This window comes from Chiloscyllium punctatum, chromosome 9, assembly GCF_047496795.1.
Source record: "Chiloscyllium punctatum isolate Juve2018m chromosome 9, sChiPun1.3, whole genome shotgun sequence".
Taxonomy (NCBI): domain Eukaryota; kingdom Metazoa; phylum Chordata; class Chondrichthyes; order Orectolobiformes; family Hemiscylliidae; genus Chiloscyllium; species Chiloscyllium punctatum.
Genome location: NC_092747.1, coordinates 80536553 through 80550776, shown reverse-complemented (window position 1 = coordinate 80550776; position 14224 = coordinate 80536553). Strand labels below are relative to the sequence as shown.

Sequence of the window (14224 nt, the reverse complement as noted above, 5' to 3'; positions counted from 1 at the left end):
CCCAATCAAATGATCAGCCTGACCAGTGGGAAGGAGATGTGGAAATAACTTGAATTATGGGTAGGGGTGAAAGTGGGGTTTGTATGTTATCATTTGGGAAGGCTGGTGAGGTCAGCAACTGGAATGCATGGCTGGAGGTTGGGCAGGTTGAGGCTAAAACCTTCTTATCAGCCTGAGGAAGGACACCCCTCCCCTTTAGATTTTAAAAGAATCAAGGGTTAAGCGGGAAGGGGGAATATGGCATTCCCTCTTATCTCCTAGTTTCTATGTTTCTATATATCTGATACAACTCCAGAAGAAAGCAACTCAAATGATTGATACTCCATTCACCACCTTCAACATTCATTTTCTCTATCTCTGATTATCAGTAACAGCTGATGAATATTGATGGATCTTTTAAATCTAATTTGTATGGTGGTCCACTCTCTGTGGAATGGTCCAATCAGTCCTACTTCCTGTTCTATTCCCTAGCTCGGCAATTTGTTTTTCTAAAAGCCATCAATTTTCTTTTGAAATTATTGATTTCCACTTGCACAGCTATTAGACTGTGCATGCCACATCATTGCCATTTTTTGCATAAAGTCCTTTGACACATCCCTTGAGTCTTTTGCAAAAGCCTTAAATCTTGTACTCTTAGTCTTTTTACATTCCACCTTACAGCTTATCTGTGCCTATGTTTGCTTGTCTCAAACTGTCATAATCCTGTACCTCTCTTTAGTCTCTTTCTTTGAAGGTGAGTAATTCCAGGATTATGCTGTTCTAACAAATATAATAGCACAGTAGCTCAATGGTTAGCATTGTTGCCTCACATTACCAAGGTAGACAAGTAGGAGGCTGGACGAACACAGCAAACCAGGCGGCATCAGCAGGTGGAGAAGTCGACATCTCAGATGTAACCCTTCTTCAAGACTGGGGGTGGGTGTAAAGGGAGCTGTAGATTAAGGAGGTCAGGAGGTGGGGTGGGGGGGAGGTTGGTGAGGATAGGTGGAGACAGGTAGCGGGTACGGGTTGGTAAATGGGAGGGATGAATCTGGTAGCTGGCTGAGGGGAATGGAAGGGAAGGGGATGGGCTGGGAAGGGAGTTGGGGGATGGCAAGGGAGGTTATTTGAAATTGGAGAACTCGATGTTGATTCCGCCAGGCTGTAGGCTGCCCAGGTGGAAGGTGAGGTGTTGTTCCTCTAATTTGCAGTTCGGTGGGGTTGGTGGGAAGAGTGGCACAAACCAGTGATTGGTGATGGGAACGGTCCTTGTGGAAGGCAGACAGGTTGGGGAAGGGAGTGGTGGTGGTGGTGGTGTCTAGTTGGAGTTGGTGGAAATAAGTAAGGAAAATGCATTGGATGCGCAGACTGGGAGGGGGACATAGGTGAGGACAAAGGAGACTGTCTTTATTGTGTTTGTGGGGAATAGGGGTTTAGAGCAGTGGAACAGGGAATGAAGATGGTGCAGTGGAGGGAAACCTTGGTTTGTGACACTCACCACTACTACCACCCCCCCCCTCCCACGCTGCCTCCCCCTCCCCCACACACACACACACACACCAGCTGCCTTCCCCTGCAACCAGAAAAGGTACAAAAGCTGCCAGAACACCACCCCCTCACGTCCATCCAGGGCCCCAAACAGTCCTTCCAGGAGAGACAGAGGTTCACCAGCCTCTCCTCTAACCTAGTTTACTGTATCTAGTGTTTAGATAGTAAACATTTTAGACGGTTTAGATGAGTGCAGTAAAAAATATCAAAATAGTACCAGCAATGAGAGAGTTTCAGTTTTTTAATGAATATAGAAAATTTCTCCATAGAACAAATAAGGTGAAAGAAAGATTTAATGTAGATATTCAAAATTAAGGAGTTGATGGGGAGAATCCGTATAATTCAGGAAGAGGCCATTCAGCGCATTGAGTTTGCACCAACCCTCCTAACAGCATCTCACCCAGACACCCCCACCCGATTTCCGTTACCCTGCATTTACCATGCCTAATGCACCTAGCCTGCATTTTTTTCCAGTTTGTGAACATTCAGTTATTTACCAAACTATTTATTTGGTACAGCTTGATGAAGTAATGATATTTTAACTGTGTATGACTGATTTATGTGATAAAACTCTCATTTTGCATTGTAGCCAATAACCTGTACAATTCTTTATGCAAGCAGATGTTAAAATGTTCAATTTTGTTTTACAATTATATTTTCAGAATTATGATGCTTTCTGTGTTAAAGCACACGAAATCAACTGTCAAGTTCTGGTTTTTGAAGAATTACCTATCTCCTACTTTCAAAGTAAGGGAACTTTGATATTCAGTACATTAGATGGGAAATATTGGAAACACTTCAGCAGCGTCTGCAAAGAGAACAGCCAAATTGACATTATGGTTGTGCACATCACTTACCAGAATTGATCTGCTGCTGGGTTTTCAGAATTTTCTGTTTTTGTCTCCGATTTTAAGCTATAGAGTCATAGAGATGTACAGAATGGAAACAGACCCTTCGGTCCAACCCGTTCATGTCGACCAGATATCCCAGCCCAATCTAGTCCCACCTGCTAGCACCCGACCCATATCCTTCCAAACCCTTCCTATTCATATACCCATCCAAATGCCTCTTAAATGTTGCAATTGTACCAGCCTCCACCACATCCTCTGGCAGCTCATTCCATACACGTACCACCCTCTCCGTGAAAAAGTTGCCCCTTAGGTCTCTTTTATATCTTTCCCCTCTCACCCTAAACCTATGCCCTCTAGTTCTGGACTTCCAACCCAATAGACTTTGTCTATTTACCCTATCCATGCCCCTCATAATTTTGTAAACCTCTATAAGGTCACCCTTTAGCCTCCGACGCTCCAGGGAAAATAGCCCCAGCCTGTTCAGCCTCTCCCTGTAGCTCAGATCCTCCAACCCTGGCAATAAGGAAGAAGATCAGAATTGCACGCAATATTCCAACAGTGGCCTAACCAATGTCCTGTACAGCCGCAACGTGACCTCCCAACTCCTGTACTCAATACTCTGACCAATAAAGGAAAGCATACCAAACGCCTTCTTCACTATCCTATCTACCTACATCTAAATTACTTACTGTAATTGACACAAAGTATGTAATGACACCATTTATCCACCAAATTGTATTTATACATGCATTTACCATTCAAGTCAAACCTTGCCCCACTTTTCCAGCTGCACTAGAATTATGTTAAATAGTCAACCTCAATTGTTCTTAGCAAGAATGCAGTTTATTCGTGGTATGCTGTTACCAGGCACTGGGTGTCAAGCTGCTGATAGATCCTGTTTAGTGAATATGCATGGAAGTTTGACACATCCATACAATACAGACTATGCATGATGATCATGAACACATTGGGCGCCTCTGCAAAACTAAGTGAAGTGTGGAACTGATTTCAAGAAGTAACATGTACAAAACCATCAAATAACTATTAATAAAGAACTGATCTGAGCGTGTGAAGAAGATGCCCACGACCAAGTGCACCATGTGAACAAGCACCAGTCACTGGCCTAGCCTTGAAAATATGGGTCTGAATGTGTCCTCAAAAATTGTCAGATGGTACGATTGTCATCAGAAATGCAATGCATTTATATGCACTCAAATGGAGCAAGTGAGGACTGCAGATGCTGGAGATCAGAGCTGAAAATGTGTTGCTGGAAAAGCACAGCAGGTCAGGCAGCATCCAAGGAGCAGGAGAATCAACGTTTCGGGCATGAGCCCTTCTTCAGGAATCCCTGAAGAAAGCCCTGAAGAAGGGCTCATGCCCGAAACGTCGATTCTCCTGCTCCTTGGATGCTGCCTGACCTGCTGCGCTTTTCCAGCCACACATTTTCAGCTATGCACTCAAATGGGTCAATTCAAACCTCGAGTCCAGCAAAGATCTCAATAGGTAGTTGGTGCAGTGGCTTTATGGGAAAAAAAATGCCTTTCTGCCTGCAGCAGAAAACCAGTATCACCCAGACACTACCAAAATGCCTCAATGCCAAAATAAACAGTTTCCAGCTGTACATTATCAGACAGCAGGAAAAACATGAGTATCATGATGCCGTATGTGCACAATGGACAAATATGAAATTTAATATGACCAGTATCTGAACTGAGGAGTGTGAAGTTTGAAAGCACTTGGAGTGAAGACCACAGGCCATACGAAGTAGGATTCATGCTGATACTTGCTTGCGTGGTGTGTGAAACAGAATAAAAACCTATGATAATTTTAAAAGATAAAGTCATGACAAGAACAAATTTCTTCAAGGAATTTTTCTGCATGCTGATGGTAACAGTTTGGTAGGTGTGGATGGAGTGATTTTATGGATAATATGTGGAATAGATGACTTTGTGACCTGAATGCTGCTTAGTCTGGGACGTTTTCAAAATCCATATAACTGATAAGATCAAGAGATGCCTATGAAGAAATAAATTCCACATAGCAGTTATACCATATTAACACTTGTGGTTTAACCTTTGGAAGTGTGTGTCAACAAATCAATTAAGAATCATGATCAGATTGAATAGAATATGAGGCTGATTAATGGCAAAAACAAACTTTCACAAACAGTGGAAGTTAGCTGTCTGCTGCATGTTTTGTGTAGTTTCATTATAAAATTGTGTAATTAATGCAAAGACTATCATCAGATGATTCATAAATGAAGACTTTTTAATTCAGTGGATGGAGAGCAAAATAATTTGTTGTTTGGCAGTTGGGGTAGGTAGCATTCTGAAGTTGAAAACACCACATATAAAGTGCAGATTCTGACAATCTGAACCAACATAAAGTGCTGAAGAAACTCAGCAGGTCTGGCAGCATCCTTGGAGCGAGAAACAGAGTTAGTGTTTCAGTCCAGTATGACTTCTACAGAAATGACAACACCACGTATACTCCAGATTGGGAACCCTATGATGATTTCATAGCCAAAGTGACTCAGACTGAATTTGATCAATTCTTTCCATCAGTTAATTAGATTACTTACAGTGTGGAAACAGGCCCTTCGGCCCAACAAGTCCACACCGCCCCACCGAAGCGTACCCACCCATACCCCTACATCTACATCGACCCCTTACCTAACACTACGGGCAATTTAGCATGGCCAATTCACCTGACCTGCACATCTTTGGACTGTGGGAGGAAACCGGAGCACCCGGAGGAAACCCACGCAGACACGGGGAGAATGTGCAAACTCCACACAGTCAGTCGCCTGAGACGGGAATTGAACCCGGGTCTCCGGCGCTGTGAGGCAGCAGTACTAACCACTGTGCCACCGCGTTAATGAAGGCAATGAATTTGATGGATATTCAAATGATTAAGTTGTATGATTAAGAAATGATTAATTGTATTAATTAATTTAATTTACATATTATTAATTATTAACATTTAATTTATTCAATTAATCATGGCAGCATAATTTAATATGAATTACCAGTGAGATTTTAGTCTCACATACCAAAATGACAATTGCCTATAACCATACTGGCTATATGTGTTAGATTAAAGATTAAATTCCTTACCGTGTGGAAAAAAACCATTTAGCCCAACAAGTCCACACTGACCCTCCAAAGAGAAACCCTCCAGACTCATTTCTCGACGCTATATTTACCCCGATTATACACCTGACACTATGGGCAATTTAGCATGGCCAATCCACCTAACCTGCACATCTTTGGGCTGTGGGAGGAAACAGGAGCACCCAGAGGAAACCCACGCAGACATGGGAAGAATGTGCAAACTCCACACAGACAGTGGCCCGAAGTGGGAATTGAACCCCGGTCCCTGACGCTGTGAGGCAGCAGTGCTAACCACTGAGCCACCATGCTGCCCTACTTGTATATGCCATACCTGGTGTTCAAAACAGTGCCCATTTTGAGACAATTTTGGGAAGGTTCAAAGGTTGACTTACAGGCCAACACTTCCAGCAATGGTGTGTGGTTCCCTTAACTACTTCTTGTATGTAACTTTGCACTAGTGGTTATGTAAGACACTAATTGGAGTAGCTACGTATAAAGTCTTTGACTTGCTTGACAACTTTAATTTCCTCACATAGGAGTTCATTCCAGAAATGGCGAATGAATATGGATTCCAGTATGAACTGGTACAGTACAAGTGGCCAAGGTGGCTCCATCAGCAAACAGAGAAGCAGAGGATTATTTGGGGCTACAAGATCCTGTTTCTTGATGTCCTCTTCCCATTAGCTATTAACAAAATTATCTTTGTTGATGCTGACCAGGTAAATGTGTCTCTTTTGAATGATGGCATGGCTCACATTGGGATTCATTGCTGACAGTTTTCTTGGATCTGTGGCCTGGTCACAGAATGTCAGAGAGTTTCTGAATTTTCAAAGTTAAAAATCACACAACACCAGGTTATAGTCCAACAGGTTTAATTGGAAGCACTAGCTTTTGGAGTGTCACTCCTTCAAACCTGTTGGACTATAACCTGGTGTTGTGTGATTTCTAACTTTGTACACCCCAGTCTAACACCGGCATCTCCAAAGACTTTTCAGGTTAATACATTAAAACACAGTGATAGGAACAGGAATAGCCATACTACTTCTCAATTCTGCTCAACTATTCAGGAACATTGTGCCTAATTTTTAACTTCAGTTCCCACTTTTCTATTGGATCCTTCTATACCTTGCCACCCTAAGAGACCAAAAATACACCTTGAGTGTATTTAGTGATTAAGCATCCACAGACCTCTGTGGTGGTAATTTCTAAAGATTTGCAAACGTGCCAATGAAGACATCCCTCCTCATTTCCTTTATTTGAGACTGTTTTCTAGTTCTAGATCCTCCATTGAGGGAAAGCAGCACCTCAACATCTGCATGTTAATCCCCTCAAACGTTTACATTTTTCCAAGAGATCACTTCTCCTCCTTTAAAGAATCGCGGCCAATTCCACATAAACTCTAAGACTGGTCTGTGAGCCAAGAAATCAGTTGAGTTAACCTGTTTTTGTGGCACTTCTAATACATTATATCCTTGCTCCAAAAAGGCACATAATGCCCTTGATATGATTTTATCAACACTTTGAGTTAAATCAAGAAGATTTCAATATTCCTTGCAAAAAAAGACCAGCATATTATTTTCCTCCTTAACGTACCTGCATATTAATCTTCTATATTTCTTGGATGGGAATACCCATTACTCTGTAGTACCAACAATGTTTCTTGCTACTTTAAAATTTATTCTGGTTCTCGATATTCCTGCTGATGGGACCAGCCTCTAATGCCCACATGTTATCTCCAATCTACTACTTTGTTATAAATTCATATCATTCACCTTTATCTCTTTAAAACTTACTGGTCCATCCAGCTTTCTTTCATCATCAAACATGGTCAATGCACTCATCCTAAATAATTGATGTAGAATGTAAACAGCTGAGATCAAAGAAACTCTCTTTGTGGCAAATCCAATGCTTTCAATGAGTCCAATCCCATCATCAGTTATCTGAAGGCAGTGCCTTGCCTCATTCTCTTTCCATATCTCTCTGCCTTATGTCATTCTAATGTCAACTACCTAACATTGATGACTTCTTTTCTCCTATATTTCCTTAAAATCTTCCCTCAATAACTGTTTCCTCCTAAAATGTGCTCTAATTTCTACCTTTTCATGAGAATGCTCAACTAATTACATTGTTAATTTATTCTTCACAGCTCATCATTTGTAACTTTTTCTGTCCAACTGATCCATCCTTTTCTGCTTCAAGCCCATATCTCAAAGCAGTTTGATCTGCTTCTGCTGTGCAAGGTTGGAACAACTTGAAGATACACTGTTTATTTCAACTTTCTGTTTTTTGCCTGTTAACCAATATTTTGTCCTTGTTATTTTTTTCACCCCAATTCCATCAGCCCTTATTTAGCTTCTTATGTATCTTGATGAGTAATTTACAGAAATCCAAGTATTCGCGCACACTGGCTCCCCTAAAACTACCTAGCCAGTAAAATAATCAAAAGGTTTGAATACATTTGTCATCAGGATTGACCTTTTTTGATGTTGACTCTGCCTAATCTTTGTCATGAAGATGTAACTTCAACACCTTCCTATTAATGGATCTCAGCAAGTTCAGAATGACTCATGTCAAGCCAAAAGTTTATGTTTTTCTGTCTCCCTCCATTCTCAAGTAGCAGTGATATATTTGTCACGCTCCATTTGACTGAGGTCATCCTAGAATCAAAGGAAATATTTAGTGGATCCATTATCACTTTTTCTAGGAGCCAGAATGTAAGCAATCAGATTCAGATTTATTTTTTTCTCTATTGTTTTTGAGGATATGAATTACTTCGAGAGCTGGGCTTTCACCATAGAGGTGGAAAGATTGATGCAGGAAATTTTCCAACATTGCAGACCATCTCCTTTAACACTGCCCCACAAAATATATTTCATCTCCATGCCCCCTCTATATCCTATTTCGTTTTGATGCCCCCTGCCACATCGTTTGTACCTATTCACACTATATGTGTCATAGAACCAGTAAGCCAAATAACAAAGACAAGTTTTGAATTGCACTTTTTTAAAGAAAATGCCATTCAGAAATCAGCTTTGAAAAGACTGCTACTGTTACGGTATATAAAAGAATCAGTCAAACAGACATATAATATCATAGAAAGGCCGAGGAATAGTGTTAATGGCACTGAGCTAGTAATTCAGAACCCAGGCACAATTTGAATCTCACCATGGCAGGTATTGAAAGTTGTCTTCAATAAAAAGTCTGGAATAAAATCCTAAACGAATAGCAACCATTGTAACTACTGTTAATTGTCACTTAGAAAAGATCTGGTTTATTTGTGTCTTTGAGGGAATCTGCCATCTGTTATGGGTCAGGCCAGGTTCCCCCAAACATTTTAAGAAGGTACCCCAGACCCGAACCTTTCTAGTTGTTCTAGGCAGATGTAGAGTGAATATCCCAGGAGTGATGCAGCTGGTCAAACCATTTGGCTTCAAGTAAAACAGAATTTATTTCCACACTGCTGAATTAAATACAAATCAAAGAAACAGAATTTGGAATAACAACGATTTGAAAACTCAACCAACTCTATTGCAACTTAATGATGCTGTTCCAATTTCCTACGACATCCCCATAAGCACATCCCCTGGTAAAAAGATAAATTCAAACCCAGGTTTTTACAGGAGAGATGTTAGAGAGAGGGAGAGAGAGAAGATCAGCCAAGGATCATTTGCTGAAGCATGAACTCTCTTTCCACTGTAGCTGCTTCTCTGTCTCCAGCAGTTTTTTAACCAGCGGCTTCGGCTAGGCTGCTTACTTAAACCCAAACCAAACGAGGAAAAATCCCTGAACTAGGAGAACTGGTCACTCCTCTTTTATTGCAGAATTTTTTTTTTAAAAAATGCCTAAAAGCCTTTTCCCTGATTTTTGCCTTGGGCAGTATTTATTAGCCATTAGCAAAGACCCCAAAAGTCCAGACACATCAGAACCTCTGCCTTTTATAAGCCCTCTTGAAAAAGACAAACGACAACATGCCCTTGTTAAAGGAGTAGCGTAATCACACATCCTTACCCAGTCTAGTCTTTTTGTGACTCCAGACCTACAGCAATGTGATTGATTCTGAACTGCCTGTAGGAAAATGAGGAATGGGTAATAAATGCTAGCCTAGCCAGTGATGTTCACATCCTCTGAATGTATAAAAATTAAGAAAATAACCCTTGCCTCATTTCACACAGCTTAATATTGTTTAAATACATATGCAGATGTTAAATTAAGGCATTCAGGAAACTAATAACTTAACAATGAGGTCAATCAATCAAACCATACAATCTGCTTCCATTTATGATAACTGATTCCCACTGATCACAATTTAGAAACACTCGAGCAGCACAGCCAAGCATTCGTAATAACATTTCTATGAATTGAGTTTTTACAAAAGGTAGCATATCTGTTTCTGCAGATAATCCAGGCACATAATAAGACTATCCCAGTGTGGTGTTTGGTTTACACAACTGGAAAGAACTGCTGTCTTTCTTTGATTGAACATTTTTTTACTGGTTGTGTTGTTATTCTTTCTGTGCTCTCTTTTGTTGTGTATCAGTATTATTTGACTAAATTTAAGAGTTGTGAAGTGTTTAAAACCTATTATTGATACTTTAATTGCTCAGTTGACACTTCCATAGTGCTGAAGGAACAGTTTATGCTTTCAAATATTTTGTGAATGAGTTGACATGGAGATGGAAGTGAGGTAAGTGGGGGTGAGGGAGAGAGTAGGTGAAAGTGAGGACTGCAGATGCTGGAGATCAGAGTCAAGATTAGAGTGGTGCTGGAAAAGCACAGCAGGTCAGGCAGCATCCAAGGAGCAGGAAAATCGATGTTTCAGGCAGGTGCCCTTCATCAGGAATGAGACTGAGGGTGAGAGGCTCTTTAGTACATCTCAAGTGCAGTTTGAGAGAACTGAGACAGATTCTCACCCCAACTTAGCATGGCACCTGGCCACCCACCATGGCCACCTTTCCTATGCTTCTGATTCAGGGCTCCAACTCTATTCTGCACCTGCCTGCCCTAATGTGTTCCTCCAATGGTAACATGCAGACTTGAATCTGGGTCCTTACTGAGAACAGGTTTCAGAAGATTTATTCATGGAGCAACATTAAAACTCTATCATAGACATTGGTATAGACTGGGCTCAAGGTGGCTAACGGACTCTGCTAATGGATTACAAAATAGCTGGAGCTAGTCGAGATGGAGCTGATACCTTTATTGGAGAGTATGATTTATTGTTTAAATAGCTATTTTTACAATGCTTCAATTATGTTAATCTTTTCTTGACATTGAGCAGCTTCATACTTTATCAAATTTAATGCAATTTTTCAGTATAATCATCTTATCTTCACTTCTGTAGCTCCACATCTTTTAAATCTTTGCTCATGTAAGGTACTTCTCCTTTCACAAAGTCAACAAAATTGCAGGTAATCACACAGATGTCATCACTTAACTCCTTTAAGGATACATGCTTGCCTGGTGCATGCAGCATCACAACATGTCAAAGAGCAAAGCTCATAACATTTGAGATGTGGATGTCGCTGACTAGCCAGCATTTATTGCCTGTCCTTAGTCGCTCTTGAGTAGCTAGTGGGGAGTTGCCTTTTTGAACACCTTCTGTGGGTTGATCCACAATGCCATGAAAAGGGAATTCCAGGATTTTGATCCAAATACTGTAAAGGAACATTGATACATTTCCAAGTCAGGATGGTGAATGGCTTGGAGGGGAACTTGAAGGTAGTGGCATTCTCATGTATCTATTGCCCTTGTCTTTCTAGATGAAAGTGGTTGTGGGTTTGGGATGTGCTGTCTGAGGATGTGCTGTCTGAGTAGTAGCAGTGCATACTGCTACTACTGAGTGTCAGTGCTGGAGGGAGTTGGTACTTGTGGATGCAGCGCCAATCAAGTGGGGGGGGGGGGGGGGGGATGCTTTGTCCTGGGTGGTGTCAAGCCTTTTGAATGTTGTTAAGGCTGCAGTCATTGAGGCAAGTAGGAGTATTGTATCACACTCCTGACTTGTGCCTTGTAGATGATGGGCAGGCTTTGGGAAATCAGGTGATGATTTACATGCTGCATTCTTCCTAGCATCTGACCTGATCTTGTAGCCACTGTGTCTGTGGCAAGTTCAGTTGAGTATCTGGTCAATGATAACCCCCAGAATGCTGACAATAGAAGTTGAGTGATGGTAGTAACATTTAATGTCAAGGGGCATTCTCTTATTGGTGATGGTCATAGTCTTGCATTTGTGTGGGGCAAATATTATTTGCCACTTGTCAACCCAAGCCTGGATATTGTCCAGATGTTGTTGCATTTGAACTTGGACTGCTTCAGAATCTGAGGAGTCACAAATGGTGCTGAAAATTGTACAATCATCAGCGAACATTCCCACTTCTGATCTTATGATGGAGAGAAGGTCATTGACGAAGCTGAAGATGGTTGGACCTAGAACACTTCCCTGAGGAACTCCTGCAAGAATGTTCTAGAGCCGAGATGACTGACCTTGAGTGGTGTTGGCGGAACCAAAACTGGGTGTCACTGAGCAGGTTATTGCTGAGCAGGTGTTGCTTGATAGCACTGTTGATGACACCTTCCAACACTTCAATGATGATTGAAAGTAGACTGATAGGGTTGGGTTGGATTTGTCCTGCTTTTTATTTACAGGACATAGCTGGGCAAGTTTCCACATTGTAAGCCAGTGCTGTTACTGTACTGGAAGAGCTTGACCAGGAGGGTGGAATGTTCTGGAGCACAAGCCTTCAGTACCAATGCTGGAATGTTGTCAGGACTTTTGCAGTATTCAGTGTCTTCAACTGTTTCTTGTTATTTCGTGCAGTGAACTGAATTGGTTGAAGACTGGTTACTATAATGCTAGGGACCACTGGTGGAGACAGAGATGAACCATCCACCTAGCACCTCTGGCTGAAGATTGCTGTGAAAGCTTCAGCCTTATCTTTTGCACTTGTGTGCTGGGGTCTTCCATCATTGATCCGGGTATTTGTGGAGACTGCACTCCCAGTGAATTGTTGAATTGTTGAATTGTCCACCATCATTCATGACTGGATCTGGCAGTACTGCAGAGCTTAGATCTGATCTGTTGGTTGTGGGACCACTTAGCTCTCTCTATCACTTACTGCTTGTGCAGCTTGGCATGCAATTAATCCTGTTTAGTGGATTTACCAGGTTGACACCTCATTTTTCGGAATGCTTGGTGCTGCCCCTGGCATACCCTCCTGCACTCTCCATTGAACCAGAGTTGATCCCCTGGCTTGATGGTAATAGTTGAGTGGGGGGTATGTAGTTACAGATTGTGCTGGAATACAAATCTGCTATTATTAATGGCCCGCAGTGCCTCATTTTGGGTTGCAAAATCTGTTCGAAGTCTGTCCCATTTAGCAAGGTGAGAGTGCCACACGACACAGTGGAGGTTATTCTCAAAGTGAAGATGGGTCTTTGCCTTCACAAGGACCATATAGTACCAATACTGTCATGGAAGATGCATCTGCAGCTGACAGATTGCTATGCATGAGGTCAAGTTGTTTTTTTCCTCTTATTGATTCTGTCTTTCAGGGCCTGACCACGTCGATTAGTACTGCTACCAAGCCACTCTTGGTGGTTAATATTGAAATCACCCACACAAAGTAGATTTTGTGCCCTGCCATCCTCAATGCTTCCTCACACTATTGCTCAACATGGAAGAGTACTGATTCATCAGCCAAGGGAAGACAGTCTCGTCCATGCTTAACCTGAAGCCACAAGACTTCGAGGTCTGAAGTCAATGTTGAGGACTTCCAGGGCAACCCCCTCCTGACTGTATACCAACTGTGCTGCCACCATTGATAGATCGATCCCATCAGGAGGACCGGATACATCCATAGATGGTGATAGTGTTGTCTGGGACATTATCTATTGGATAGGATTCCATGAGCATGATTATGTGAGGATGTTGCTTGACTAGTCTGTGAAACAGCTCTCCCAGTTTTGGCACTAGTTCCCATGAGTGAGGATTACAGTATTGACAGGACTGTTTCTGTCATTGTTTTTTCCAGATCGATGCCAAGTGATCATCTGGTTTTGTTTCTTTGAGACTTTGTAGTGGTTGATACAAGTGAATGGCTTGCTAGGGCATTTCAAAGGGCATTTAAGTGCCAACCACATTGCTGTGGATCTGGAGTCACATGCAGGCCAGACCAGGTGAAGATGGCAGCTTTCCTTCCCTGAAGGGCATTAGTGAACCAGGTGTGTTTTTCTGACAATCGACAATTGTTTCTTGGTCATCACGACATTCTTAATTCTGTTTTTTTTTTAATTGAATTCATATTCCACCAACTGCCTTGGTAGGATTGAACCAGAATCTCAAAATGTTAGCTGAGTTTATATCAAGGTGGGACCAGCAATCCAGGGAAATTTCCCGACTTGAACTACTTGCCTCGATCCTGAACATCTGGCCCAAAGTGTTTTTACTGAGATTTCTCTCCCACCATTATTGACCAATGCAGTAAAATACCATTAACTTTTAACAAAAGCTGAAATCAAAAGAATGAAGCAGGGTTAATATGTTATCTTTTATTGTTTAAATAGCTATTTTTACAATGCCTCAGTTGGGTTATTGAACAACTCCATACTTTCTCAAACTTAGTGTAATCTTTTGGCATATTATCCTACCTTCACAGCTCCAGCTCCACATCTTTCAAATCTTTGCATACGATATCATGAAAGATACTTCTTCTTTCATGATATCATGAAAGTTAACAA

The 14224-nt window shown here is 41.6% G+C and overlaps 1 protein-coding gene across 2 annotated transcripts in view; it reads left to right on the top strand.

Moving 5' to 3' along the window:
- Positions 1 to 14224, top strand: part of uggt2 (UDP-glucose glycoprotein glucosyltransferase 2) — a 381083-nt gene that overhangs the window by 328870 nt on the left and 37989 nt on the right. For both annotated transcript variants that reach the window (XM_072577884.1, XM_072577883.1), the window contains exons 34-35: positions 2190 to 2274; positions 6028 to 6210. In XM_072577884.1, coding sequence (XP_072433985.1) covers positions 2190 to 2274; positions 6028 to 6210 — 268 coding nt within the window. The remainder of the gene's footprint in view (positions 1 to 2189; positions 2275 to 6027; positions 6211 to 14224) is intronic.